General features: G+C 48.2%; 1 protein-coding gene across 1 annotated transcript; it reads left to right on the forward strand.

Annotated features, from left to right (window-relative positions):
- The first annotated feature begins 17,606 nt into the window (after positions 1–17,606).
- CD8B (CD8 subunit beta) lies at positions 17,607–23,717 on the forward strand. The gene is made up of 5 exons (XM_083862192.1): positions 17,607–17,963; positions 20,360–20,704; positions 22,558–22,656; positions 23,245–23,334; positions 23,443–23,717. Exons 1-5 carry the CDS (start codon positions 17,918–17,920, stop codon positions 23,481–23,483), a joined length of 621 nt encoding a protein of 206 aa, XP_083718318.1. The 5' UTR covers positions 17,607–17,917; the 3' UTR covers positions 23,484–23,717.
- Positions 23,718–27,087: the final 3,370 nt, after the last annotated feature.

The following is a 27,087-nucleotide window of genomic DNA, read 5'->3' on the forward strand; positions in this document are numbered from 1 at the left end:
TCTCTCCAGCTCTATGTGTTTCCCATCCTGCTTCTGTTTTCAGAGCAAGGTGTTGAGCAGCCAAGCATGGTATCTTTTTTAGCTGTAATAGTTCTTGATTATACCCTTAAACAGGTGTCACAAAACTAGTCACAACCCCCCCCCCAATGAATAGGAAACTATAAATAAGTGCAGTGCCATGAATCTGTGGGACAGCTTTAGAAAAGGAGCACCAAGTGTTCTTCATCTCCCTTTCAGAGCTCAATTTACAGTTGAAAGCAATGAAGTGCTATTTCTACTAGGTTAGGTTGTTTGGGGGTTTTGAGTGAGATTTTTTTGTGTTTTGTTTTGTTCTTTGTTGTTGTTGGGTTTGGGGGGGTTTGTTTGTTGTTTGTTGTTTAGTTTTGGTTGTTTGGGTTAGGTTTTTTTCTGGCAAAATGAAGGTAAAGGTGTTGATTTCCATTGAATTTAGGAAAATCCTGCTTTGATTTCAGAGCACCGCACAAAACTGCCTGCCCAGATTTGCTCCTAGGACTGTGCTGTCAGTCACTGTGCTCCCGGGTGGAAAACTGAGTGTGGGCTTAAATCTTAAATCAAAGTATCCACAGATGACTGACATATCCACAAGTCCTGAACACCTGTGGGAGCCCACCTTGCACAATGTGCTGGTGCCACTTGTCATGCAATTGAGCTTCATTGCAGAATTGATATTTAACAACACCTGGCAAAACCACGGATCCTCGGATCACTGACCTTTTCTTCCTGCATTGGCAGACTCAGGTCCTTGCTGCTTCAGTACTTGAGATATGAAAGTTTGAAATAAAACTAGATTCTCAGTGGGGGGATTGTGAAAGAAGTAGTACATTGTAGGTTTTTTTCTCTGTGAGAGCTGTGGAGAAAACTGAAAAATTGTTTGTGTAGGAGAGGGGAGATTTAAAAGACACCTTTAAAGTGAAGTAGGATTCCTTAGAATTAAGGCTGGAACAGTTCCCAGCAGTGTTCTGACCACTAACCTAACATGAAATTGAAATGAAGTTGTTTTCCCCAAAGCTAAGTGCTGGATGTTTCCAAACCACCTGCAATATAAATTCAAGCTTCACAAACTGAATCGCAGTTATCAATAACATGATGATGTCTGAGAAATGTATTGGCTGTGATACCTCTTGCATTTAGGTGAGCTTTTTCCTTCAAAGTGTTTCTTTTGGAACTGTATTATATCAGTTTCTATGTGTAGCTTCTTTAGGTGGTGGAAGGTGCTAGAAGGTCTCCCTGGAGTCTTCTCCAAGCTGAACATCCCCAGCTCTCTCATCCTGTCTCCATAGCAGAGATGCTCCAGCCCTCTTCAGCATCTTCATGGACTCGTTCAGGCAGATCCAGAAGTGGCTTAGGCAGATCTTCTTATGCTGTGCTTAAAAAAAATTCAACGAATAGCTCTGCCTTGCTCAGCTTTGCCCCAGTAATGCTCCCTCTCTTGCTTTACACTCTCCCATGTGGCTGCAACACCAGGAAACTGCATTTCTGACTGGACAAATGAGTCACTCAGTCTGGGCGAAGTGGTGTGTGAGAACTGAAACGTGAGATTTCTCAGCAGCTTTCAAGATTTGGGTCTTTTGCCCACTTCTGAGAGGCCAATAGAAGTTTTGGTGCTGCAGTTTTATGCAAGTCCAGGTCAGGGCACCATGGGCTCAGCTCTTGTGGGTTTCTCACAGGCAGCACCTGGGCTTGTCTTCAGGAGCAACATCTGTGCAGGCACAGAGGTCCCTGAGCCCAGTAGCTCATGTCATGGTGTTCAGGGTGCAGAGACCTCAGGGCTGTTTGGGAAGGCACCTTTTTCACCTGTATTGTGTGTGGTGTTCAAATTTGAGTGTGCATCAGCAGTTTCTTCACAAGTGAGCTCCATCTCTGCTCCATGCTGTTGTGCTCATCATGGAGAAAGATAACTGGGAAGCTGATGTGAAATCAAAACCACGATGGTAGAGTTGTGCCCTGCTGAACAGCATCAGATCCCATCAGATTTAAATGAAGTCTGCATTTTGGGACCACCTCTGAATGACCAGCAGCTGGCATTGCTGGCATTTGTGTCTCTTCAAGCACTTACAGTTCTGTGATATTTTTTTAAAACTCTTGGGGTGCCTGTCTCTTCCCTGCTCAGTTATTCCATGTCACTCTCTAAGGGTAGAAGCCTAAAGAGGATGGACTCATTTCCTTAGAATTACCCTTAAAATGAGGGGATTTTATGGCAGTGGCTTTGCTTTCAGAAAAATCTCTCTTAAATCAGATGGAGGAGGTGATGTCAACTGTTCACTGCCTGCCTTCTGGTTTGTTTACAGCTCTTTTCAGTCTCTTTTTTTTTTTTTTTTCTTAGCTCAACAAGTGAAGAAATCTGACCACACGCGTTCAGGGGTGCCGGGTGCCGACCTCTGTGGTGGAGGTGTTGTGTCACCAGCCCGAGCAGAGCCAGCCCCTGCCTGCCCTGTAGCTTTTCATCTCTCCCCTCCGTGCTCAGAGCAGTGAGAAGCACCAGCTTCAGAAGGAAAGGAGGCTGAGACAGCCCTCCCAGGCTGGTGTCCATCTCTACCTCACCATGTGGCCTTATCCGCTCTCCAATGCTCATCTCACACCTTTCACTATGATTTTACTGCTCTGGCACCTAACTGGGTTAAGATTACCAGTGAGGTTTCTGCTGAAGTGTGAAGGAAGTGAGGACACACATACTACTGCTGTTGTGGTGGTGCTTTCTTCTTCATTGGCGGGCGTGCTGTTAAAACAAATGAACCTTTGTTTCTTTCTCTTTTTTTAGCAATTTTTATGGACTTTCTGATGCCATTTGCTTAGGCAAACACAGGCAAGCAGGCATCTTTGTAGCCTTACTGCAGCATTTGCTCATGGAGAGGAAGGATAACTTAAGGGGTTTTGAGGCAGATTCTTTTCCCCCCATATTTTCTAGCCTGTGCTGTTTCAAGTAACTTCATGTCTTACTATTCTCTTTCCAGATACCTGTGACTCCTATCCACAGGTGAAGATGCTGAGAGCAGCTGGAGGAATGAGGGCATTTTGATTATTCCATGCTGTAAAAGGCCTAATTCTTAATTAGTCTTTTGTTTGCCTTCTCAAATTTAACAGTCACGTTAATGATAGGTATCTCTCAAAATTGGTATTTGTTTCAATTTTGTTTTATTATTAAGAAGGTGAGTGAACCTACAAGAATTCCCTCTGCAGGATATCTTCAGTCATTTCACCACTCCTAAGAGTAAACTAACTCCCTGCTGAGTTATTCATGACCCTTCTGGCTGGGCTGATGTACATCTAATCACTTCCTGAGGCTGTTGTGAGGAATAAATCAAGCATCTCCCTTCCTGCTGAGTGCTGGCACATCACCGAATTTCTCTGAGACTCTATGAAAAGTAAAAAAATCAACTCAAACCATAATCTGTCCCACATCCCAGATGAGCTACCGAAGTAGAGAGGATAGGGACAAAAAGACCAGGGAATATATCCAGTTGTGTTACCCCTTTGACTCAGAAGAGCAAGCAGGTTTGGGCAGAATCTTTTGTGGGACCTGGTGAAACTGCTGGAAAAGCAGACAAATCCTGAAGTCCTGCCCCCCCAGGCTGCAACCCCAAGTGTGTCACAGCCACAGCAGTTGTGCTGCCACTGTGCAAACAACCCTCCTTGGTTTGTGGTGATAAACAAATGACAGCAAAGGGGGGAAAACTTCCTAGTTTTCTAAAGTTTCCCAACCCACATGCACAAATGAGCCAGCTGTGCAGAGGGAGCAGCTCAGTGCAGCTGCAGAGGATGCAGGTGCAGGGGTCTGTGCTTGGCTAAAACCTCTGTGTAGGTGTAGGAACCCCTTTCCCCATGGCTATACCATCATCCCAGGGCTAATCCCTGCTGGGCAACACTCACTGTGCGTGTTTGGGATTGAAGAGTGGATAATGGGAATTTTCTATGGTTTCTTTTTCTGCGACACAGTCCCAAAAGAGGTTTAAGGGGTAAAGGCTTTGTATAAAAGGGTAATTATTCACTGAGAAATTAGTTCTCATGAAACATGGGAGGTGTTAGCAAGTAAGAAAGGTGCTTTAACCAAAATAACCATGTGCTTTTCTGTGAGGCTTTGTGATGGGGAAACTGAAGGGAGCAGCAAAGTGTAGAGGGGACCTTTCCCAGCCAGGTGGGAGGGGTGAAGGGAGAATTCAACCTCCCATCTCAAGGGTGAAGGCGGGGTATTTGTGGTTTTTGGGGAGGAAAAAATTGATTTATGTGGGTTTAGACGATGATTTATTTATTTATATTTTCATGAGCTCATATTTTTAAAGGGGAAGTGTCTTTATGAAAAAGTTTTGCATTTCTTTAAAACACCTATGCTGTGGCAACATTATATGTTTTTGCACTTCTCAGCCTGGTGATTGTGAAAAGTGGGTTTTAAATTAATTTCTCAGTTTTCACTTGGTTTTTGCTGGGTTAAAGGAATTGCAAAGGGATATTTTCTGTGTAACCGCCCACCCCCTGCCCCATTCTCAGAGAGTGCAGTGTATGTGAGATGAAACTGAATATGGGCTGGAAATGAGGTGTTTAATCTAATTTTTTTAATTGCCCATGTTTTAAAATTGTTTGAGAGCCCCTTCTGTGTATTTTGAGGCCCTTTCTGTGTTCAGAGGCAGGGGAGAGATGCAGGTGAGGAGAGGCAGAGTGAGAGAGGGGAGAGCGTGCATCAGCTCAGAGCCCCATTCTGCAGCCCAAGGCAGAAATCTTTGTGTTTGAGTGAATATTCTGCAGATAAAAAGCAAGTGAGAGACCTAGGCTTATAAAAGAGAAAAATAAAACACTTTTTTTTCCCCTTTTTGCCAGGATTTCTCTTTCGCAATGTAACCAAAGGTACAAGCCGGGGAAGTGAGTGAGAGGCAGTGATTGAACAGACAGCTCATTCTCTAACAGACAGATTTATTGAGTACGTGCACAACTATGAAAAGCAAAGCAAAGCAAAGCAGTGATGTCCAGGCTCTAGAAACAAGATTTCACCAATCCGCTGGCCAGACGTGCTGGGAGTCTTGGGAGCCTGGAGTTGGTGCTGCAAAAGTCTGTGTGGATTCAGTGCCCTGAAGTCCATGCTGATTACAGGGTCTTGTGTTCTGCTCATCTTTTACCATCTTTCCAAGTCTTTGAGGCTGTTCACACCCCTGCTGTCTTCACAGGGTGCTGTTCCAAGTTCAGGTGTTACATTTTCCTCTCAAAGACAGTGTCCTTGGCTTTCCTTACCCCTGTGTCCCTGGATTAAGGACTCTTAAATCACACAAGAGCAGCTTCTTAGCATTAGTATTTGGGGATGGGAAGTTCAAAAACTAGTTACTTATGCTAACTTTTGCTTCTTTACTATGAGAGTGACCAAAAAATGAAACAGGTTTGCCCAGAGAGGTTGTGGAGTCTCCATCTGTGGAGATGGTCAAAGCCCAGCTGAACACAGCCCAGGGCAATCTGCTCTAGGTGACTCTGCTTGAGCAGGTGGCTTCAGACTAAATGAAACCTCTCAAGAGGTCCCTTCCAACCTCAACCATTCTGTGACTCATGCCATCTGCAGGCTGCCTGGCCAGTCCTTCCCTCCTGGATGACCCTCTGGTGACAGAGAAGGCCATCCCTCTCATCAAGGTCTGGCATGGCGTGTGTCCCCACCGCTCAACGCCTACTGGGTTGCAGCCAACAGCGGAGCCAAAAGATCTTCTTGGTGGCAAACACAGAGGCCAACCCAGTCTTGCCCTTGACTATTTCAGGAGGCTCTTGGCCTGCCCTGCTTCTTTCACCTGGGTGTCAAAGAAGACTTTCACCTGCCTCATCCGGTAACAAGTGGCTACCATGGCAAAGCACACACAGATTTGCATTAGCAGTACAACTACAACAGGGTGCAGCAGCGTGTTGAAAATGCCAGTGGCCGTGGGGGACCAGCCGAAAAAAACTTCCCACCAGTGGTGTTCTCCCGCCCTCTTAATTCGTTCCATGACCTGTTTTATAACTTTACCATCATGGTGAACTGTTATTAGGATCTTTTTAGCTTCGGCCTTGGCATTTTCTAGCAGCTGCTGCAAATCTGCATGCTCTAACATTTCTTTTACAAGCGATAAATCCATACCGATGGGGGTCGGGGTTATACTACGATACAAGGTATAGTTTCTGATTAGCAACTGGCTAGTAAACACAGGTGGTTTATACACAAAATCACAGCCTCTAATAGTAGCTACATTGCAAGCACACGTATTTGAGTCGCTAAACACAGTCTGGTTATAAGCTTCATTAATTTGCACGTATTTACACGTTGTTCTGAAGCACACGCAGCCTTTCCCTACATACACTAACATGGTTTTGTTACTGCTCTGGGGGTTGATCTCAAAGTGGCACTCCCCTTCTTTGGTGTCAAAGCACACATCGCTCGCCTTAAGGGCATCATCTTCACATATGAATCCCAGCCCCCTCTCCAAAATGCAGGCTTCCAAATCCACCGTCTGCCACTTCCCATCAGACACCCTGGCCCACATGCGGTGGTCCAGGGGGTAGACCACAGACCCGTTTGTGTTTACCCCCAGGGCCACGATGGGGTAGACCTTTTCAATGCGAGCCTCCACCACAGTGAGGACGTGGGCAATGACGGCGTTGAGGGCCTGGTCGTGGGTGAAGTTGACGAGCCTCCACCAGGCTTGGAGCTGCCGCTCCTTGTCTGTGGCCGCGTCCCACACGATCTTTCGGATCTCAGTGGGCAGGACGCCGTTGTCACCGTCTCTCAGGATACCTGCAACAACACTCTGCACCCACATCTGGGCCTGGATGCAGCTAAGAGCAAGAGAGACGTTACTTTGCTCCACGCCCAGGGCTCGCAACAGCACCTGATGGTCTTTCTCACTTATTTGTTCCCAGGTGGGCAGCACCTCTGACACAAGCCACTGCCCCATCCCAAGGCTGGACAGGGATGAATTCAGAGGCTTGAGGAGGCCCTGCACGCCAGAAGTGACAGTCTCCAGCTTGTTTGCCAAGACCTCAGCATTCATGCTGTTGAGGACTCCCAGGCCAGCACCTCCTCCTCCCAGTGCTGTGGCCAGCAGGTCTCTCCTGGCCCGGGTGCCCTGCAGGGAGCGGCTGTGGAGCCATGCCAGCCAGCCAGTGTGCAGAGTGGACAGGAAAGGGGCACAGTGTGGTCTGACAGAGGAAATATTAACAGTGGACAGAGACAGCACCACCTTCTTTAGTGACCGGACAGGCCCTGTCAACAGCTCCTGGATGTGATTTTTCTTCACTACATAAGGGCCTATTTTGGAAATAAAAGGGGGCATGACAGCAGTGATGGCAAATTCTTTTTTAAATCCTTCGGGGCCTCCTATGCACCACTTTCCTCCAAGTTCAGGGGACATTTCTACACTCAGGTTTCCTTGACACCACACCTGGAGGGTTATGATCAGGTGTGTGCAGCGTCCATAATCCTGATTATACCACGAAGCCTCCGTATCTAATTCAGATCTATCAAGTGTTTTGCTCTCACAGAGGCAGGTCAATGGAATGATCCACTTGTGACCATTAGGGGCTGTGACTGTCACGGCAGTGCCATTAATTTCCATTGGGTCAGCTACACTTTCTTGGGAGTATTTAATTTCCAGTTTTAGCTGGTTGCCAATTTCAGCATAAGAGGCTGCATGCCAGGCCAAAAAATGGCACTTTGACATCTTAATGGCAGCAAAGGAGGGTGCTGTGGTGCTGATCTTAAATTTAAAGGACAGCCCCACGCTGTTGTTTGCCCAGAGGCAAACCACAAAGACTGGCTGGACCAAAGTAAAATTGTACCAGCAGTCCAATTTCTCCACAGCACAGATTTTTTTCTGATTCTTCTTAGTTTTTACTTCAGTGACAGAGATTTGAGTTACTCGCTGGTGAGTGGATCCATTAATTACCCTGCACCCCACCTTTATTTGTTGTCCTACCTTCCCCAGCAGCTGTGGAAGTCTGTTTGTGCTATCCCAGCCCCACTCATTTTCCAAGTACACCTCTGCCCCATGCATAACCACCGTTGACAAATTTAAGCCTTTGTTAGAATTTAATCCCATGATTCCTGTATGTTTTATGTAAGCTTGGGACCAGGGCCAATCAGTCCCAATTTTTGTGTGCCTCCTAACCCTGTGCTGGGCTGTGGCCTGTGTGTCAAGGTGCCTTTCTAAGTGAGAATGAGTGACATTTTGTCCAAGGTGCTGATGGGTTGGTTGGACACATTGGGTGCTCAGCACTATGCACATACCAGAAAGCAAAGTAAATCCTGCAATCACAAATTTGAAAGGATTTTCCCCGCAGTACAAACAGGGCTGGTGATGACACGAAGTTCGCCCTTCCCGCTGGTCACAATCGCCTTCCATTTTCCTTTATCTGCAAAACATAAGCAAGGCGGGCTCTCCAGCCCCGTTAGTTTCCCTTCCATGCCTTTAATTGTGAAGAATGGAACCATTTCTCCTGCCTTTTTGCCCCTTTTCTGATTTCTACCTGGTACACAGAGGGGCTGGCCTTGTTCACAACCCTAACAGGCCCCAGCCACTGGGGTTCCAGCACCTGGTTCTTCTCCCTAACCCCTCTGTATATTACCAGGTCCCCTGTGTTCCACTCCACGGGGCGCAGTAGCACTCCCAACTGCTTCTCCATCTTAGGGATGCTGGTCTCCTGCACTGAGGAGAGTTGGCGGTAGGTGGCTGACACTGTCCTCAGCATGTCCTGGACCCACCTGTCCATCAGCACGCGGGGCTGCATTTCATCTGGGGGCTCCCCTCCTTGCCACCAATGTTCCAGAAATTTCGGGTCTCTTGCAGGAGGAAATTTCAGGGGAGAAGGTGTTTGAGATGCCAGAGATGCCCTCAGTGCCAGCAAGGTTAGTGGGAGCTTATGATCCCAGTCTTTCCTTTGCTGGCTCACGAGCTTCCTCAGTGCTGCTTTCAGTGGCTGGTTGGGCCCCTCTGCTGAGATTGGCTTCTGGAAATGCCCTGTGATGTGAAGCTTTTGTTTGATTCCCAGGGCCTGGCACACCCCCTTTGTGACTTCCGCAATGAAGCGTTGGCCATGATCTGAGTGGATCTCCTTTGGGATGCCCCACTGTGAGAAAATGTGCTCTACCAGGATCTTTGCAGTTGCACTGGCTGAGTTGTTTCGAGCTGGGAATGCTTCCACCCACTTGGTGAAGATATCACTGACCACTAGGCAGTACTTATTGCCTTGGGCTGTTTGGGACAGAGGGCCAATAAACTCCATCTGCAGCTTACTCCATGGCCCAGAAACCCTCTGGTGGCCCAGGATGGCTTTGGCTGTTTTAGCATCAGGATTGTTGGCTGCACACGTCAGGCAGTTGCTGACATACCTCTCCACATCCTCTCTCATTTCGGGCCACCACCCAGCACCCTGCAGCCTCACCATGGTCTTGTCTGTCCCCAGATGCCCCTGCTCATGAGCCAGGGCCACCAGCTCTGTCCGGACCAGTTCAGGCACCACCCAGACTGGGAAATCTGCCCCCTCCCTCCGTGCCAGGACTAGCCCTGAGATGTCTTTCCACACCTTGCACCCTTTGTACTCCCTGCCCTGCGCCAACTCCCAGATCCTGGGGTCCTGTGCCTGCAAGCCCACCAAATCCACACTCTCCCAGTGCCTGCTGGGAGCCACCGACACTGGGCCATTCTCTGATATCTTGTTTGCCTTCCACATCAGCCCTTCCTTGGCACCTTGCTTGGCTTTGGCATCTGCCTCCTTGTTCCACTTGGCTTCCTCTGTTCCCTTCTTGTGGGCCTTCACCTTAATGATCTGTGCCGGGCACACCCTCTGCTCTGCCAGCCTTGCAAGGTACAGCAGCTTTTTGGCATAGGTGACAGGCTTGCCATCAGCAGACTGCATGTCCCTCTCCCTCCAGAGGGGCAGCCACTCCAGTGCCACACGCACCACCCAACCCGAGTCTGAAAATATGGCCAGGGGCTGGTCTGCCGGCGTGTTTTCCAGGGCAGCCATCACAGCCACCAGCTCGGCAGCCTGGATGGAGTGAGGCAGGCACCTTCCCTTCACCACCTCCCCGGTGCCCCTGTTGACAGCAGCATAGCCTGTGTAGGGCACCCCTTCCTCGTGGTAGTTGGAGCCATCTACGAACCACACAACGTAGCCTCTCTCCTTGGCCTCCTCCAGGCTGAGGCTGCTCTCAAAGAGGGGTGCCCGCCGTGGCTTGGGGTCAGTAAGGGAGACTCCCTGCTGCTCCCCACCCCTCTCTGCACTGATCACCACCCTGTAGGCACCAGGTGAGGGGTCCCTGGGGACCTCCTTGTTGGTCAGCGCCAACACCCAGTTGGCCATCCTGGGGCAGCACAGGGGACCTTCATCCCCCTTTCCCAACAAGAGATACCTCACCGGGGTACAGGAGGTCCTCAGCAGCACTGGGGCCGAACCCACCAGGTAATCCCAGTGCTGCAAGGCCCAGGTTAAGGTTAAAACCTCCCTCTCATAGTCACTGAACTGTTGCTCAGCTGGCGTCAGGAGACGCGAGGCGTGGGCCACAGGGAGCAGGTTGGCACTGTGTTGCTGGCCCAGGGTGGCCTGCAGCCCCCTCCCCGTGCTGGCCAGCTGCAGAACATAGGGTCTGTCCCCCCGAGGGTGTGCCAGCATGGGGGCTCGTGCCACACTCTCCTTTAAGGTCTTCACTGCCTCATCCTGCTCTGGCCCCCATTCCCAGGGGGTGTTCTTTTTCAGGAGGTGGCAAAGGGGGGCTGTTTTCTCTGCATAGCCCTCAATGAACTCACGGCACAACTTCAGGAGAGACAGAAAGGACCTCAGGGTGGTGACATCAGATGGTGCTGACATCTTCTGTATTAGCTCAACCCTCTGCTTTTCCAGGGAGCGCCCTTCCTCCCCCAGGGCCACCCCCAAAAAGGAGACCTCCTTCCAGCACAGCTGGGCCTTTGTGGGGCTGATCTTGAAGCCTGTCTTCTGGACAGCCCCCAGCACCTCTGCCAGCACCTCCAGATTCTTCTCCTTTGTCTGGGTGTGGATGAGGATTTCACCAGCACAGGACAGCACACTCTCCCTGTGGCTGACCTGCTCCCACATCCTCACCACACGGGCATGGCAGATGGCAGGGGCATTGTGGAAACCCAGAGGGACTCTGGTGAAAGCAAATTGCCGTCCTCGAATCGTGAAGGCAAACTTGTGCCAGGACTCGGGGTGCAAGGGGATGGCAAATGATGGGCTGGTCAGGCTGAGCACCGAGAACCACTCAGAGCCCCGGGAGATGGCTGCCATGGTGTTGGGATACTTGACCACTGTGGAGGTCTGCATTGGGGTGACTTGGTTCAGGGTGCTGAAATCAACTGTCAGCTTCCACGTTTTCCCATCAGCTTTCCTCAGGGGCCACACAGGGGCGTTGGTGGTGCTCTGCTGCTCCACCAGTATGCCCTGGGCCAGCAAGGTTTTGACTGTGTCCCACAAGCTGTCCTCAGCCTCAGCCGGGTACCAGGGCTGAGGCTGAGGGGGCGGATCCGGCCCTTTGATTGACACAGCAGCATCAATCTGCCCACAGTCCAGCTTGCTCCTTGCCCAGACCTGGGGGAACTGCTCTGTGACCCGTTTCACCCGGGGTTCCCACTCAGGGTGGACCAGGACCTCAGGGGCTTTCACTGACATCACCCTGTGGCTTGCCGGGATGACGGGCAAATCAATTTGTGGGCAGTGTAGCAATGCTTGGTTTGCCAGGTCCACCACCACCCCCATCTCTGTCAGTGCAGAGACGGCTAAAATTCCTGGCTTTCCTTTCATTTCCATTTTCCCAAATTTTTCAGACCCTTTGGCAGCCCCAATTTCAAAGGGTATGGGCCCTGTGAACGGCACTGAGGATTTCTGGCCGTTGGGCCCTGTCAGTTCAATAATTTCAGAAGTTTGGAAGATCCCGGCTCTGCCGGGGGCCATATTCAAAATTGAATAAGAGGCACCAGTATTAATTAACATCACTTGTCCAAGCACCCCTCCTCCAATAGTTGTATCAACTATCAGGCGCCCCCACAAATCGGTCTTAATCGGTGCCACAAAAAGGGGCGATGTGGGTGCCTGGCAGCCCTATTGCTGAACCTTAGACCCTGGGTCAATCAGGTGGGAGCTGGTGTGCTTTTTGGCCTCATGCAGGGCCAGCTTTTGGAAGAGCTCTGCATCCGGCAAGCCATCAATGTCCTCCTGTTTCTCGTATTTTATCAAGCGCTTCCTCAGCTCAGCCCGCCAAGGGTTACCCTTCTGAAACCTCATCCCCTGCTGGTTCTCCTTCCCCAACCCCCCCTTGCCATCAGGATCTTTTCGGTTGTCTCCTTGCATTTTTCTCATCCCTGCATTTTGGAAAGACATGGACATGGTTTTCCCTTTCTTTCCCCCCAACATGTACCCTGGGAATGCCTGCTTTTGCAGCTCAAAATTCTGGTTCAGGATCTGCTCCAGCTCTGACAGAGGCTTTTTGGCTGCATCCCCACCAGCAATCACCCGCAGTGGGGGTGTCAACCCCACCACCAGTGGCTCCTTGAATTCAGGCCTGTCAAAATCAAGGGGGGAGTCCTTTGAGCCAGGGAGCCCGGCCATCTGGTAGAGCATCTTTTTACGGTTAACATAAGCATCGGGCCTCTCCTCAGGGTTTTGCTTCTCCTGGTGGAAGAGCACTAAGGGGTTGACCTCTGGGAAGAACACCTTCAGCACAGCCAGCTGGACATCCCCAATATCCTGCACATTGCCCATCTGCACATCCCCTGGCAGTGCTGCAAAATCATCTGGTTTCATGCACTTCCTCACAATGTCTATCAGGTCACTCACAAAGTTGCCACTCTGGCACTTGGGCAGACGCTGGATCCTGGACAGCCAGTTAATGGCTGTCTCCTTTGTCAGTGGCCCCAGCATCTTCCCCACTGTCTTAAGCTGCTCAGGGGTAAACCAGAGCACAGCCCTGTTGGTGTCTATGGGCTGGAGTGGGACATGACTGACTGGCTCATCGTGGGGAACCTTTTTATCTTTGGAAGCCTCTACCTCCCCTACTTGCAGCTGGCACACCTCCTCCCGCAGAGGAGCATAGGGGGATGGCCTGGTGGGGCCATTAGCACCCCACACATCATCCTCATAATCGTAGTGGGGTGGGTGCAGGTCCAGGGAGTCCTCCCCCTCACCATTCCCAATTGGGGCCCTCTTGCCCTTAATGGCAGCCACAATGCCCCTCGACACCCCCAGCTCTGCCTCCAGCTCCTGGATCTTGGCATGGCACACCTTGTGATCGGGGCCAGTGCCCCGGTCCCGCTGCACGTCCTGCAGGACCGCCCGCACCGCGCTCTGCGCGTCATGGGTCTCCCCGATCCACTTGCCAACCTCCTTCTTCAGCTCCTCCGTTTTCAGCTTCTCATAGCCCAGCTTGCTTTCCAGCCGGGTGATCTCCACGGCGCTCCGCAGAGAGTCCCCACACAACCCCTGCACCTCTGCCCGCAGGTTGTCCACCTGGACTTTGAGCTCCTCCTTGGCCTGCTCCAAGGTCTGCACATTCTCAAGAGCCTCCTTCAGCAACTTGGACAACTCCCTGCCTACCATCAGCAAACCCTGCAAAGCCGCTCGCTTCTTACACTTGTTAGTGGGTTTGGGCTTTTTGTTCTCCTCCGACCAGCTCTCCCACTGCTGGCACAGCTGCTGGTAAGCGTCTGGGCCCTGGAAAGACCCTGGTGACCAAATTGGGGGGAGACACTTCTGGAGCACAAACTGCTCCAGCTTCCAACTGCTAACGATGTCGCTCATCATAGTGAAGGGGGTGGGATCTGAGACGGCTCCGTCTCAGGGCAAAACTACCATAACACACCAACACTGACAACCCTTTCAACCCCTCCACAGAGCAAGGCTGCAACCCCACAACCCTCCCCTCCGAAAAGCCCCCCGGGGGGACACCGAGCCTGGGCACAAGGGAAGGGGAAGGTGGGAACAGGAGGCCGTGGCCAAGCCAGCAGCTGCCGCAAGCCACTGGCTCCCGGGGAGGGAATGGGGAAGGGATGCGGGAGTGGGTGAAGCAAAGGAGAGACGAAGTAGGACCCCAATAATGAGATCTCACCAATCCTCGGCTGAATGTTCCGGCAGTCCCAGGAGTCTGGAGATGGTCTCTGCAGAGGTCCAGCAGATCCGGCACCTTTAAGGTAAACGTGGTCATGAAGTCTCAGCCGGGTGATTTTTATAGCCATGGCAGGTTGTTGTTTGGGGCTGATGACACCTGTGTTTACTTCCTTGGTGGCTTTTCCTCCTCCGTGTGCTGCCTTCCCAAGGACACTTTCCTTGTCTTTCCTTATCCTCTTCAACACTGATTAGGGAAGCTGAGATCACACGGCAGCACCTGCACTGCCCCTTATCTGTTTGGGGAGGTCCAGGATTAGCTTTGGTCCTCACTAAACTTCTGCTTCCACCAAATGTCCTGAAGAGGGAGAGCTGGAGCCTGTTCTCTGACCATCCATCCTTCCAAATCCCCCCATGGCCCTCTCATTTACTGCACACCCCATTAGCACCTGGGGTTTGTGAGGAGATCACACATGAGGTTCACACCTGACACCTGTAACAAACACAGTCCCGCCAAACCTCCTCCCAAGCACAGACCTATTTGCCAGAGAGGTATGAAAAACAGGAAAATTCATACAAGACATCATTTAGATCCATTTTGGCATCTGGTCTGTAAAAGCAGCATTTTTTCTTGCCACAGGCCAGCTCACGGTACATTGACATGGGCCTTGGGGTTACCCCATGAGATGTCAGGAGCCTCCACTGTGATATTGCATCAGCTGAATTGCAGCTGTAAATCTGCACCTGCAAAAGCAGATGGGCCCCCCCCCCAACTTCACCATACAAACCACATCTTAGCTTGGAGAAGTTTAGAAAATTTGATCCACTTGTTTTGCGGGGGTTTTTTCTGCTATTACTCAGAAAAGGGTACCAATCATTTCAGTCAGTGAAAATGATGTCATTTTCATTACTGCTTTTACCTGTAATGAACTACCTTAGAAGCTAAACCCTCCATTAGAATAACACCATTTTTAAAAAATTTAAAAAGGAAAAAAAAATGTTCACACATGGTTGCTAGAGCCCCAGGGAGTTACAATCCTGAACCCCTTTACCCCCAGAGCAGCCCTTATTTCTCCATATTGCAGTACTGGTTTGTGTTGGACTGGTCTGGAGGCTGAGCAGCCTTCCCTGACCCTCAAAATCAGTCCTTTTAGCCTCAAAAGCACAGAGAGAATGAATTTTTTTCTGGTTTTATGGTAGCTGTTTTCTCTAGCCTGGCATTTACAGCCCAGCTGCAATTAACCTCCTCTGCAGCATGGGAATTTAAGAGAGATGAAACCTCAGCCAGGTCCTAAACCCTGTTCTTCTACACCAGTGCTTTGCTCCAGCCCCCCAAAACAAACAATTTATTGTAGGAAGTTCATAACAGGGGGAAAAGAAAGAATAAAAAGTTCATAAAAGCTGGTGAAAGAACCAGAAATTTATGTCAGTGTGGTGAGGTGGGCAGGATGCAGGCTGGAAAAAAGAAAAGAGGCTGTTTCCCACTAGGATGGGCTCACAGGGAGTTGGTTGGGCTGGGGACAGGGATGGTTGTCTTTAACTGCAGAAAAATAATAAAATTCCCCTAGAAATTGTGCAGCTACACAATACAAATACACCAAATTCAACAATTACCTCCATCATGGCCCAGCCGTGAGCCAAACAGTGGTGATTAGGAGCTGCTATTCCTCAGCAAGGTCACCAACAAATCTTGTTTGTGTGAACAGATAAGATCAACTTACACTCTTCTTTCCTCCCATTTTCTTCCCAGGATAGCATCCCCAAACAGTGTGGGGATGTTATAAACAGCAGCTGTCTCCTGCACGTTCACACAGTGCTTTGATTTTTGTCGGTGATATGCTGCCAGACACAAGTATCCCTCCTCCAAAATGTTTTCTTGTAGGATCAACAGCCAGTCCTGAGAACAGCCTAGCCACTGGTAAACAGCTCCACTGTGTGTAAACAGCAATTAGAAAAAAAATTACTTTTAATCCATGTTCCAGTACACTATGCTTGTACATTTCATATATTCCTTTTGCTTCCTCTAAAGCTGCTATAATGTCCTGGGGAGTCATCTCGGTGTAACATCCCCATATCCAAGGTTGTAATGATGGCAAAAGCAACCTCTGAGAAAAATTCTTGTCCTGGGCAGGAAGCTAGAAGTTGCTCCAGGTGACAGCAGCAGTGGGAAAGGAGGGACTCAGCTACTGCAGCAGCTGGGGATTTTGGGGATTTTTGGGCTCAACTCACAGACTTTACTGCAGGGATGAAGGGAAAATTCATTTACAGTGGCATTGCATAACATTTGCATGGCTTGTGTAACAAACAAACACTCCCTGCGCCTTCATCTCAAAAAAAAAAAAGTGTTTCACCTCATTCTAGGATGGGCCCAGCCTCAGTGTGGTGTGAAACAAGAGGGGACAGATGAGCAGAACATGAGGACAGCAGAAGCAAGTGTTGCTGCAACCCGTGTCAAGAACTCAGCTCCGAAAACAAGAGCTTAAAACCACTGAAATGGGTTTGAAAACACTGAAATTGCCTTCCCCTGCCAAGAAAGAGTTAAGGAACAATTCAGCCCACCCTAAAGTTTAGCAGGCAAGCTTTTTGTGGCAAGGGTTTCGCAGCTAGCAACCCGCTTTGAGCAGGAAATTAATTTAAACAGAAATGGGGAGAGGATGTGTTACAGCAGCATGGAAAAATCTGGTACAAAATGGACCAAAAGCTTAGAGTGTACAAGATGCAATTTTGTTTTTCCTATTCATCTGCCAGCTCAACCCTGGGAGAGGTTTCTCAGTGCCCCCACGTGAGATTCCCTTTTCTTGGGAGATACTGGGGCATTTTAAGAACAACAAGTATCTGCATGAGGAGGACATAAAAGAAAACTGAATCTCACTTGGCAGCCAAGAGGACAGCAAATAAATAAATAATTTTTTTAAAAAAATTAATATTTATTTATATATTTTTCTACTTTTTCCCCAAATATTGAAGTGAAATATTGAAGTCTGCTGACACTGGTTCATCTCCGTAATTTCACCTCACGTGCTTGTCTTTGAATCCTAAACCCCAAGTGCTTCAAACCTCCTCCTCACAGACATTTCAAAGTCATTCTGATATTTTATCATTTAAATATTTCTGCCTATGAGCCATATGCTGTCACAGCTACCAAAGCAGCACATGCTGTGAGGTGAGGAGCCCCAGCAGAATTTCCTCATTTTTGCGGTTTTTCAGCCACAAATTTGTTCGAGGTTTCTTGCTCTTGATTTCAAAGCTTTCTGTGATGCCTCACGTCTCTGCTTTATGTTGGGTTGGTCTGGTGTTCAACATTTTCCAGAGAAAAACATCTCCTGCTATAAATTCTGCTGAAGAAAAGGATCCATAGATCAAATTGCACTTTTCCTTGTTTTGAATGCTTTTTTATTTCAACAGGGAAAAAACAGGCAAATTCCTGCTTTCTTGCTTTTATCTTTAAGGCCACAGTCCTACATTTGTAAATTTTTGATAAGATAGAAGTAGATTAAAAGAAGGAGGAATAACTAGGTGGTGTAATATGAAGAAATCATAATTAAAAATCAGTGAGTTTTCTTGGTTTTATTTTTCTAAAGGGGAGTTAAGGGTGAAGTGCTGCAGAGGAGCATAAGGCTGTTGCCCTGATGCACCCTTGGGTTTGGCGCTCGGCACAGAAGAAGCTGCAGGGCTGAAGCTCCAGGTGCTGCTGTGGCAGAGGCTCTTTGGCAGCTGCTGGTGAAAAATCTTGTGTAGAGAGGGGCAAGGACTTCCTGAGTGAAGCCAGCCCTGCCACCAAGAGGTGACAGTGAGTGGAAAGGGGAAGCTGGCACAAAACCCCTCCGTCACCGAGTCCACCACCATGGCCCGGCCATGGCTCCATCTCTGCATCTGCCTCCAGATCCCAGGTAAGAGGGACGTGTCTCTTAAGGGGTTGAGGGCACCTAAAATCATGCTGGAGCCTCTCCTCCACCACTCTCCAGCAGCTGGATGGTGGAAGATTAGATATACCATCACAGTATGGACCTACAGGATATTATTACCTATTTCCAATATCTTTGGATCATGCTATTAATAACATGCTTTAGGTTTAGGTCAGCCCTGAACTGGTCAAGAAGTGGGATCAGTTGGTTGCTGTGAGTCCCTTCCAACTGAAATAGTCTATTCTATTCTGTTCTTTTATATTCTACTCTATTCTATTCTATATTCTACTCATATTTCAGTACATAATGGTATAGACACCACAGAGTTTTTACTGCACCCTCAGTGCAGATGGACTGTAGGACCGTATTTTAACTTCTCTATTCTGCTGATATAGAAGTTAAAATAGCTCCTCTCTCCACTGCCTGTGTAATGCAAAGATGATAAACATCCCATCAAATTTTCTATATCATCCAAACACTGGGTATTTCCCAAGGGCCACAGCTGGAATTGTTGTGTTATAAGACCATTCTGCCTTACAGGTTCTGATATCCTAGAGATCTGTGCCGTGGGGAGCCACGGAGAAAACCTCAATAAATGAGAGTTTACTTTGCCCATGAAAAAGGAAAAGGGGCCATTTTTAAGATGCTGCAGGCTGGTCTGGCCAAACACCATGATTCCCCATGGTCCCCATGGATATACACCAGGAAAGGGAACAGGGATATTTTGGGGTTGAAGGTATGACTGAGGATGAGTTTTCACCTGTCTCCATCTCAGCTCACTCCTGGCTTGATCACTGGCACTGAGCTGAGATCTTCCAGAATCTCTTATCTTTCCTGATTTATATAACAGTGTCTCCAACAGGTCAAGGATAAGTTTCTCATGGAGAATTATGTTTCCCGTGCCCAGCAGAGCCAGACCTCAGGGCACTCAAGGAGAACCTGAAGCCTCCATGTGCCGTGGCCACACACATTTCATCCACTAAAAAACCACACAGGTGTTTGCCAGAACAAAATTTAAGAGAATTGTGCTTTAAAACCTTAAAATTATGTATTTTAATAATAAGGAGACATTAATGTTGCCGCAGAGCCAGAGTATGTGGCGAAATGCTGCAGCTGCTGGGCAACACTTGAATTTGGCATTGCAGTGTTAATTCTGCAGCACTGGCAGTGATAGGGTCATTAGTGTGGGGACAGAGGAAGACTCTGGACCCCTGTCAGTCACCAGAGCCCTCTCCTCTGCTTGTCCCATTGGGAAACATGGGAGACATCAGGACCTTGTGCCACATTAATGGCTTTAGATCTTCTTGGGTCATGTCCCCACACCGCTGGCTTTGCAGGGCTGCATGAGTCTGCAAAACCTGCTGTAAGCAATTTTGGGATTTTGAAATAAAAATAACATTTTAAGGTTTAAAAAAAAAAAAAAAAAAAAAAAAAAAAAAAAAAAAAAAAGACAAGAAACATGTATTATTGAGCTTTTTGCAGAGCTTTAAAACATGCCTGGGAAAGAGACGGGGGAAGCAGGAGTGTCCTTATCTTCAGAGTTCTGTTTTTCACTCGGTCTCAGAGTATCTACAGCTTTGCAGGACTGTTGGCTGAACAGCAAGGATCACAAGTTACCTGTTATCCTTTCCACAAGGACACATCCTAGCTTACAAAGACACCCCTCACATCTGCCTGAGACAAACAAGACTTAGATAATTTCCACAAAAGCTGCAAAGCCCAAACAGGTCGTTGGCGATGCCAAACCAAAGCTTTGAACCCCACTGCTGCCCCTCACTCCCTCTCCTTTCCCATGTCTCAAAATGCCTTTGGAAAAATATTATTGTCTGAAAACTAGTATCAAATTGGCTCATTTTGAGATGTTTTGCACATTTTTTGGTCTCTTTTTCTGCCCCTGAGATGTTTATCATTGTTGCATCTGTTAGATGAAAAACCTGGCAAACCAGTTAAGAAACACAAAAAAAAATTGTTGAAAAAGGGCTGAAATATCTGAAAAATGAGAAAGGAAAGGAGGGCAGGAGAGGGGAATCCACAGGAGCAGGCAGGGATGCTCTTCCCTGCACATACAGCCCCAAGGGCACCCTCAAAATCATCCCTCCATCCCTCTCTTTGCCAGTGAGCTTCCCTCCTAGATGAGTGTTTACAGAGGAAAGTCTGCCTATATAATTTGGCTTGGCCAAAACAAGAGCTGGAGAACCCAAAAAGGCCTCTGAGGGAATATGGGACCACCCTGATAAAAATGTTGCTGTTTCTCACTCGTGTGACCCCCCTGGTCTCCGTGTCTATGGGATTTTATTAAGCCCATAAAGAAAATCTGTTCTTTGCACGTAAGAAAAATAATGAAATTAAAATAATAACTGAATATTTCTCTTTTTCCTTAGGTTTTTATACAATTCTTACCCAAACTCCAGAGCATATTCTAACCCAAACTAACAATAAAACTGAAATCCTTTGTGAGCTGAAAAAGGAGAACAATGGGGTGTACTGGTACCGCTGGAGCCAGGAGAAGCAACATTTTGAGTTCTTGGTGTTTTCCAACACACTGGGCAAAGCCACCTACGGCACAAATGTGAGCCAAGACAGGTTTAGTGTCCATGAGGCGAGGTCCCAGAGCTCCTACAGCCTGCACATCAGCCACCTGCATCCCTCGGACAGCGGCACCTACTACTGCTCCGTCTCCCAGTCCTCCCAGCTCTTCCTGGGCAGTGGGACACAGCTCAGAGTGGGTAAGCAGCACCCTCAGGGTTCCAAAATGTGCCCCCAGCAGGCTGTGATGATGTTTTTTCCTCTGGGAAAGGGGTGATTAGTTTTGGTAGATTCTTCCCAATGTTGAGTTGTAAAGTTGGGGCTCTGGGGTTTTTCTGAAGAGATCTATGAGACCGGATAAGGCAGAAAATACAGAAAATAGCTAAAATTTAGGTCAGCTTCATGTGATAGTCCTTTTGTCATCAGCAGTTGCTCTGCTGTGGGCATGCCTTGAGCACAGCATTGATCCTAGTGCTTTAGGATTTCCATGGGAAGACGTGATATTGCCATGCCCTGTGTTTTTCTCACTCCCTGCTGTGCTTTGGATGAGAAGCTGGATGTGTGCCCTGCTCAGCTCACAGGCCCTTCCATGCCAGAATTCTTCCTTACACTCACTCCAAGTGACAAGAGCAGCATCGAGGCCAGAGAGCATTGCCCCCCACATCTCTGGGGTGGATCTGGTGGCAGCTTTCAAGACCACCCTTCACAAAAAATACTGAAATGGGATTTATTCCTCAGAGCTCACAACCCACTATCCCTCTCGAGATCCAAACAGAAATAAGTTTTCTGCAGATGTCATGGGAGGAGAGAGGCTTTACAGACATCTGGGTCATACAGAAGCTCTTTTCATCCCATTTTCTTTTTGACCACAGGGCAGTAGTTGATGCAGAAAAACTAAAGTATTTGAAGTGGGATTCAGCCTCTAGTTTTTGCAGACTTTTAGGAAGACAACTTATTTAACAAAGATACAAGTAACTTATTTAAACAAAATACTGCTACAGCTTCTGACTGAAGTAGACCTAGTGTCCCAGTTTTGCCGGGGTATTTTGGCAAATATCCTCTGTACCTTGAACTGGATGAGAAATCCCTTTTGGATTCTTGCAGGCTCAGAGAAAAGCTGGTTTAAGATAAAGGAGAATTGTTTTTTAACAGCTGGGCACATATCTCTGTGCGAAGCATAAAAAACAGACTTGAAATGCAGCTTGATCAAGGACACCAATTAAAAACTAAACAGCAGCAGGTGCTCTGGGAGGACTTGGGCTTCGCTGAATATTTTCTTTTTTTCCTTTTAGTTCTCATGATAAAACGGATTGTCTTTAAGTTTCTTTTCCCTAAGTCTATTATAATATAAGAGAGAAGTTTCCAGATAAATCCCACAGCCCTGATGTCTCATCTTTTCCTGTAAAAGAATGGTAGTTTCTGTAGGAATTTACATCCTAGGTAGAAACAGAAAAAAATTAGTTTTCAATCACCTAAAATTTTGAATAAGTATGGTTTGAGCAGTCAGGCATGCAGTTATTTAATGACATTACTGGCATATTTTGCTGGCCAACTTTATTCAGAAATGAATGTGTTCCGCTGTAATTCAGATACACCATAATAAATCCTGCCTTCATTTTATCAGAAAAAAATAAAAATCAAATGTTGAGCAAAGATTAGAGCAATGTGAATAAGGAAAAGATGCAAGGATCCCTTAGAACATTCCAGTGCTACCGAAATCTCCTGCTACTCATGATTTTGTGCAATGCTGCTGAGATGATGCTTGGCAGCAAATGTCACTCAAGCAAGTTTGGGAGTTTTCCCTGCATTAGCCTTCTCCCCTTGTTTACCTGGCACATTTTTTTATTAACACTTTTAAAAGCTCTTGGTAACTGCTGTGATCCCCAAGAGGCTCAGGTCAAGCTCACCCCTCTGAATGACACAGCCTTTTGCAGGGGTCACTGGATGGGGCTTGTTCCAGGCTCCAAAATTCCCAGCCCCTCTTGCCTGCGGTTGGAGAGCTCTGCTGTACTCAGTGCCACACTGACCATCTTCTTTTCTCCTTATGCCCCAGTTGATGCTTTGTCTCTGCCTGCAAAGACTACACAGACACCGGTGTCCAAAAAAAAGCCTGTGCCGTGGGTAACCAAAAGCAAAGCTGCCAGCAAGAGAGGTATGCTCTGTCGCAGCCCAGGCTGGCTGGAAAAAGGGGTTTGCTGAGCTCTTGGGGTCCTCAGGGCTCAGTTGGAATTTGTTCTGGGGTGGGGGCCACCACAATGCCACCCTGCAGGAGTCCAAATAGACCCACTGCTCTGGAAGAGCTGACTTCTGCCTGTAGGAGGGATCCCCTGGGATATGCACAGGTTTAGGGGCCAGGATGTACTCCAGTTTAGGTTATTGAGACCTCAGAGCAATTTTGTGTACTGTGAGGGGAACTGAGCACCAGAACAGGTTGCTGAGAGAGGTTGTGGAGTCTCCCTTGTCAAAAATATGCAAAAGCCATGTGGACATAATCCTGTGCCATGTGCTCTGGGATGACCCTGCTTCAGCAGGGAGGTTGAACCACTGTTGTCTCTTCCAACTTGACCCACTCTGTGATTCTGTAGTGCATCATTCACAAGATACCCGAGAGTGATAGTCACATCCTGCACCGCTCCGCTGAGGACCTGCCTTGCTTTTCTCCCTTCCCCACCCCACACTCCATCCCCCAAAGCTGCTGGGGCAGGGTGGTGCCAGGTGCTGAGTCCTCTCCTCTCTCCAGGTCCCTGCAGTCCCCTGATCTGGATCCCACTGGCCTCTGGTGTCCTGCTCCTGCTGCTGGGCCTGGTCCCCACTGCCCACCGCTTCTACCGTGAGTATCCTGGAGCATCCTGAGGGGTGCCAGGCCCTGGGACAGCCCAGGAGCAGGATGATGAGCTGGGAGGGAGCCCTGGGACTGACAGACTCTGTCTCTTCCCAGGTCTGCGGCGGAGGCTGTGGCTTCGCATCCACAGACAGTAAATCCCAGTGAATCCCACTGGCCTTGGACAGGCAGGGAGAAGCCACAGAGCCTCCCCTGAACGAGGCTGAGCACTACCTGGACATGACCCTGGAAGGGCCTGGCAGGGACAGATGTGGGCTTGTACCACAAAACAGACATTTCTTTCCTGCAACAGACCACGACTTCAACATTTTCCTTGGCACAAGAGCTGGCAAAAGGACCAGGCTGGATTCTGCAGCATCCTGAGCACTTCTCAAAGGACACTGAGCAGGGCAAATGCCACAGCTGGCTCTGCACAGGGAGAATGGGACTGGTGTACCAAAGAGCTTCAGATGGGCTGGAAAGCTGTGAGCTCCTTGGCTTTCTGCTGTGTTCATCTGTAGGACAGCACAAAAGTGCTTTTTTGGCTCCTCTTAATACTGGTTGATAAAAATTTGGTAACAAACACTTTGAGAGCAGCCAGCAGGGATGGGGCAGAGGCGACTTGTAAAGAGCCTGTGCAGGTTTATTCAATACCAAAAGCGAATGTATCACCCAGTTATATTGTTCTTTGGTCCTTTGGTCCTGCTTGGTGAGGGACACGGTTGTGTGGCAAGCAAGGAGTCATGGCCTCCAACCAAGAAAGAGTTAAAGCAGAAAAGGGGTGAGCAGATCTGGGAGGGTTTCTTCTCCCATGGGAGACAGCAAACAGCCAGGAGTGGGAGAGGAAAACCAGACAAAGCCATGCACACAAGGCCAAACACTTGGCACAGTCTGAAGGTCAACAGCACCTCTGAGAGCAAACAGAGGCCCCCAGGGCTGGCCCTGAGCCCAGCATCACAGCATGGCCAGTGGGAACTGCACTGAGTGGTGCCTGGGTGTGCTGAGCCCCAAGTGACACCCGTGTCCTGAACCCTGTGTGACATCCCTGCATGCTGAGCCCCAAACAATGCCCGTGTGTGCTGAGCCTGGGGTGATGCCAGAAGCAGGCAAGGTCTCCCAGGGATGGTAACAAGGCTCAGCTGCTGCCCAGGGTGCCAGGGGAGAGCTGAGGCTGGAAATTTGGCATCCTGCTGAGCACAGGCAGCGAGCACTCGCTCTCAGATGCACCCCCAGCCCCACATCTGCTCACACACAGGCACCAGCACTGTGTCAGCTACAGTGAGGGCAAGGGGAAGGTGGTCCAGAGTCCCCAGAGCTGGGGCTAACACAGTCTTGGGATGAGCTTGTGGGTGCAAAGCATCACAGTGGCAGAGCAGCATCACTGGCCTTCCCCTCCCTCCCCTCCCAGCCGCAGTGTGCTGCTGATTTCCACTTTAGTACTGAGTTTTCTGTAGAGCTTGGTCTCAAGCCCAGCTGTTGGTGCTTCCCCTAAATGGTGCAGTGATAAAGTTGGCAGTGGATCATGCTGAGACAACTTTCCCAGGGCCGTGACACTCACCTAAGCTCTCAGGCCACCCAGCTGATGACTGTGGGGACACTGGCTGGAGATCCCTTCCCACCACAGGTGGAGCAGGGAGGGAACTCTGAGCACCTCTGATTCCCATCCATCACAATTTATCCTCTGTGAGAGCTCAGATTAATTAAAAACATCACTTTCCAACCCTGCAAGTAGTGAGCAGGGCTTTGCCCCAGAAGCAGATGGTTTTTATGATACGTACATTTTTCAGGACAGCTGTAAGAAAAATCCCTTTGAAACTTCCCATGGGCAAATGTTTATTCTTTTAAAAATGGGGGCTTTCCCTTTGCCTGCAGCTGCTTTTGAAATCCCAGCTCCCTTTCTCACACTTGAGGAGTCCAGACCTAAATGTCCACACCTTGTTCAGCTCTCCCACCTCCCAGCCAGCCCAGGAGATGACCTCCCATGGCCAAGCAGCCAGGGCTGGGGCTGGGGCTGGGGCTAGGGCTGGGCAGCAAATACAGGCTGCACATCCCAATCCTCCTCTCCCACAGGAAGGTGAGCAGCCTCGGGGATAACTCTGCCCAGCCCACTCCTCTTCCTTCTTCTCCACACTCAGGATATCCTCACAATGAAGTGTCTGACCTTCACTGAGACCCCTCCCCAGGACAGCACCATCCTGTCTCGATAGGCTTCAGCCACTTTTGCCAACTCCAATAACGTGAGCACAAAGGACAGGGATTTACCCCTCCTCTCTCTGCTCACCCACAACAAAGAATTTGCTCAATGTCTGAATTGCACAATTAGTCTTCACTTTTCCTTTGTATTTGGAAAAAAAAAAAAAAAAAAAAAAAGAGGCAAAACCAAAGCCCACCCAGACTCTACATCACCCATGTGCAGTGAAAACAGGAGAGACCAGAGACAGCCAAAGATGTTGTCTGGCCTGTTGAAACACAGGTTTGCGCAGTTTACCAGTAGAAATCATGAAAAAATAATAGTAATTTCTATAATCATCAAGGGAGTGTTTTAGACAGTAAAAATGGGAGAGATTTTAGCAGCAGGTTTCACAATTGTGAGAGCTGTTGGATAAAAATAGATTCCCACTTCATGGACTTTTTTTCCTAGAGCATAAATAAGCACAAAACACAAACACTAATGAAAAGATGCTGAGAAAATTGTCCCAGTTCCCTGATATCTGGAACTTCTTTGCTGAGAGCACAATGGTGATGCCAGCCAAGGGTCAGGGATGTCATGTTCTGTTGCGGCCTGGCACTTCCAACTTGAAAATTAATGGGAAAGTGTTTCTGTGCATCTCTGCTAACAGCATGATCCCTGGATCCATGGAGAGAGAGACATAGAGGACAGGTGACAGCATTGTCCATCACAGTATCACTCCTGCCACCGTGTCCTGGCACACGAGGGTCCCTAATTTATTCCTTGATTCCTTGCAATGATGGATCAACCTTCTCCTGTCTCCCACTGTCACCATCCTTCCTGCAGCAAGGAACAGCCACACCTAGAAGGAAAAATAATGGGACTTTATATAAATAGCCCAAATGCCTTGCTTCAAATGTTAATAAACTATTTCCTCTTAAATGACAAAAGGAGACACCACAAAGTCTGGATGAAAACAAAAGGACAAGAAGGGTTTTGCAGATGTATGGGTTCAAGAACAAAACTTCACCTATATTGTGCTCATCCCCACAAATCATTGGGAAAGGAATTGTAAAAGAGATCAAAAATTACATGTTGCAATAGTCTGATTTTTATTACTATTATTTCTTTTCTATTTTATAGTATATCTATATCTATTTGATATAGAACATGTTATAGTCTATATATTCTATGTAGAATATATAATATTCTATTGACCATATATAAAGAATATGTAGAATACATATTCTATATTATAAAAATATAATCTAGTTATTCTCTCAATGAACAGTGCAGATCTTGAAAGCATTAAAATATTCAAAAGACTTAGATACAGAGCAGAAACACAGGTACTCCAGGCATTGCAGTAAATAGCCTTCATGGTTTGGTTAAAGTTCTGTAAATGCATTTTTAAAATAATGCCAGTCTTTACAGAATATCTCAGCTATTAATCTAATATTGGAAGTGCTCAGTTTTTCTTTATTGTTTTAAGCTGCTCAGTCATTTTTATGTAGATGGTCTGTGTTTTTATGATACAAAAAAGTAAATCAAATCAGGTGCAGTTGGAAACAGTCAACTGAAAGCAAATTATT

Source organism: Zosterops lateralis, assembly GCF_965231275.1.
Source record: "Zosterops lateralis genome assembly, chromosome: 5".
Classification (NCBI taxonomy): Eukaryota; Metazoa; Chordata; class Aves; order Passeriformes; family Zosteropidae; genus Zosterops; species Zosterops lateralis.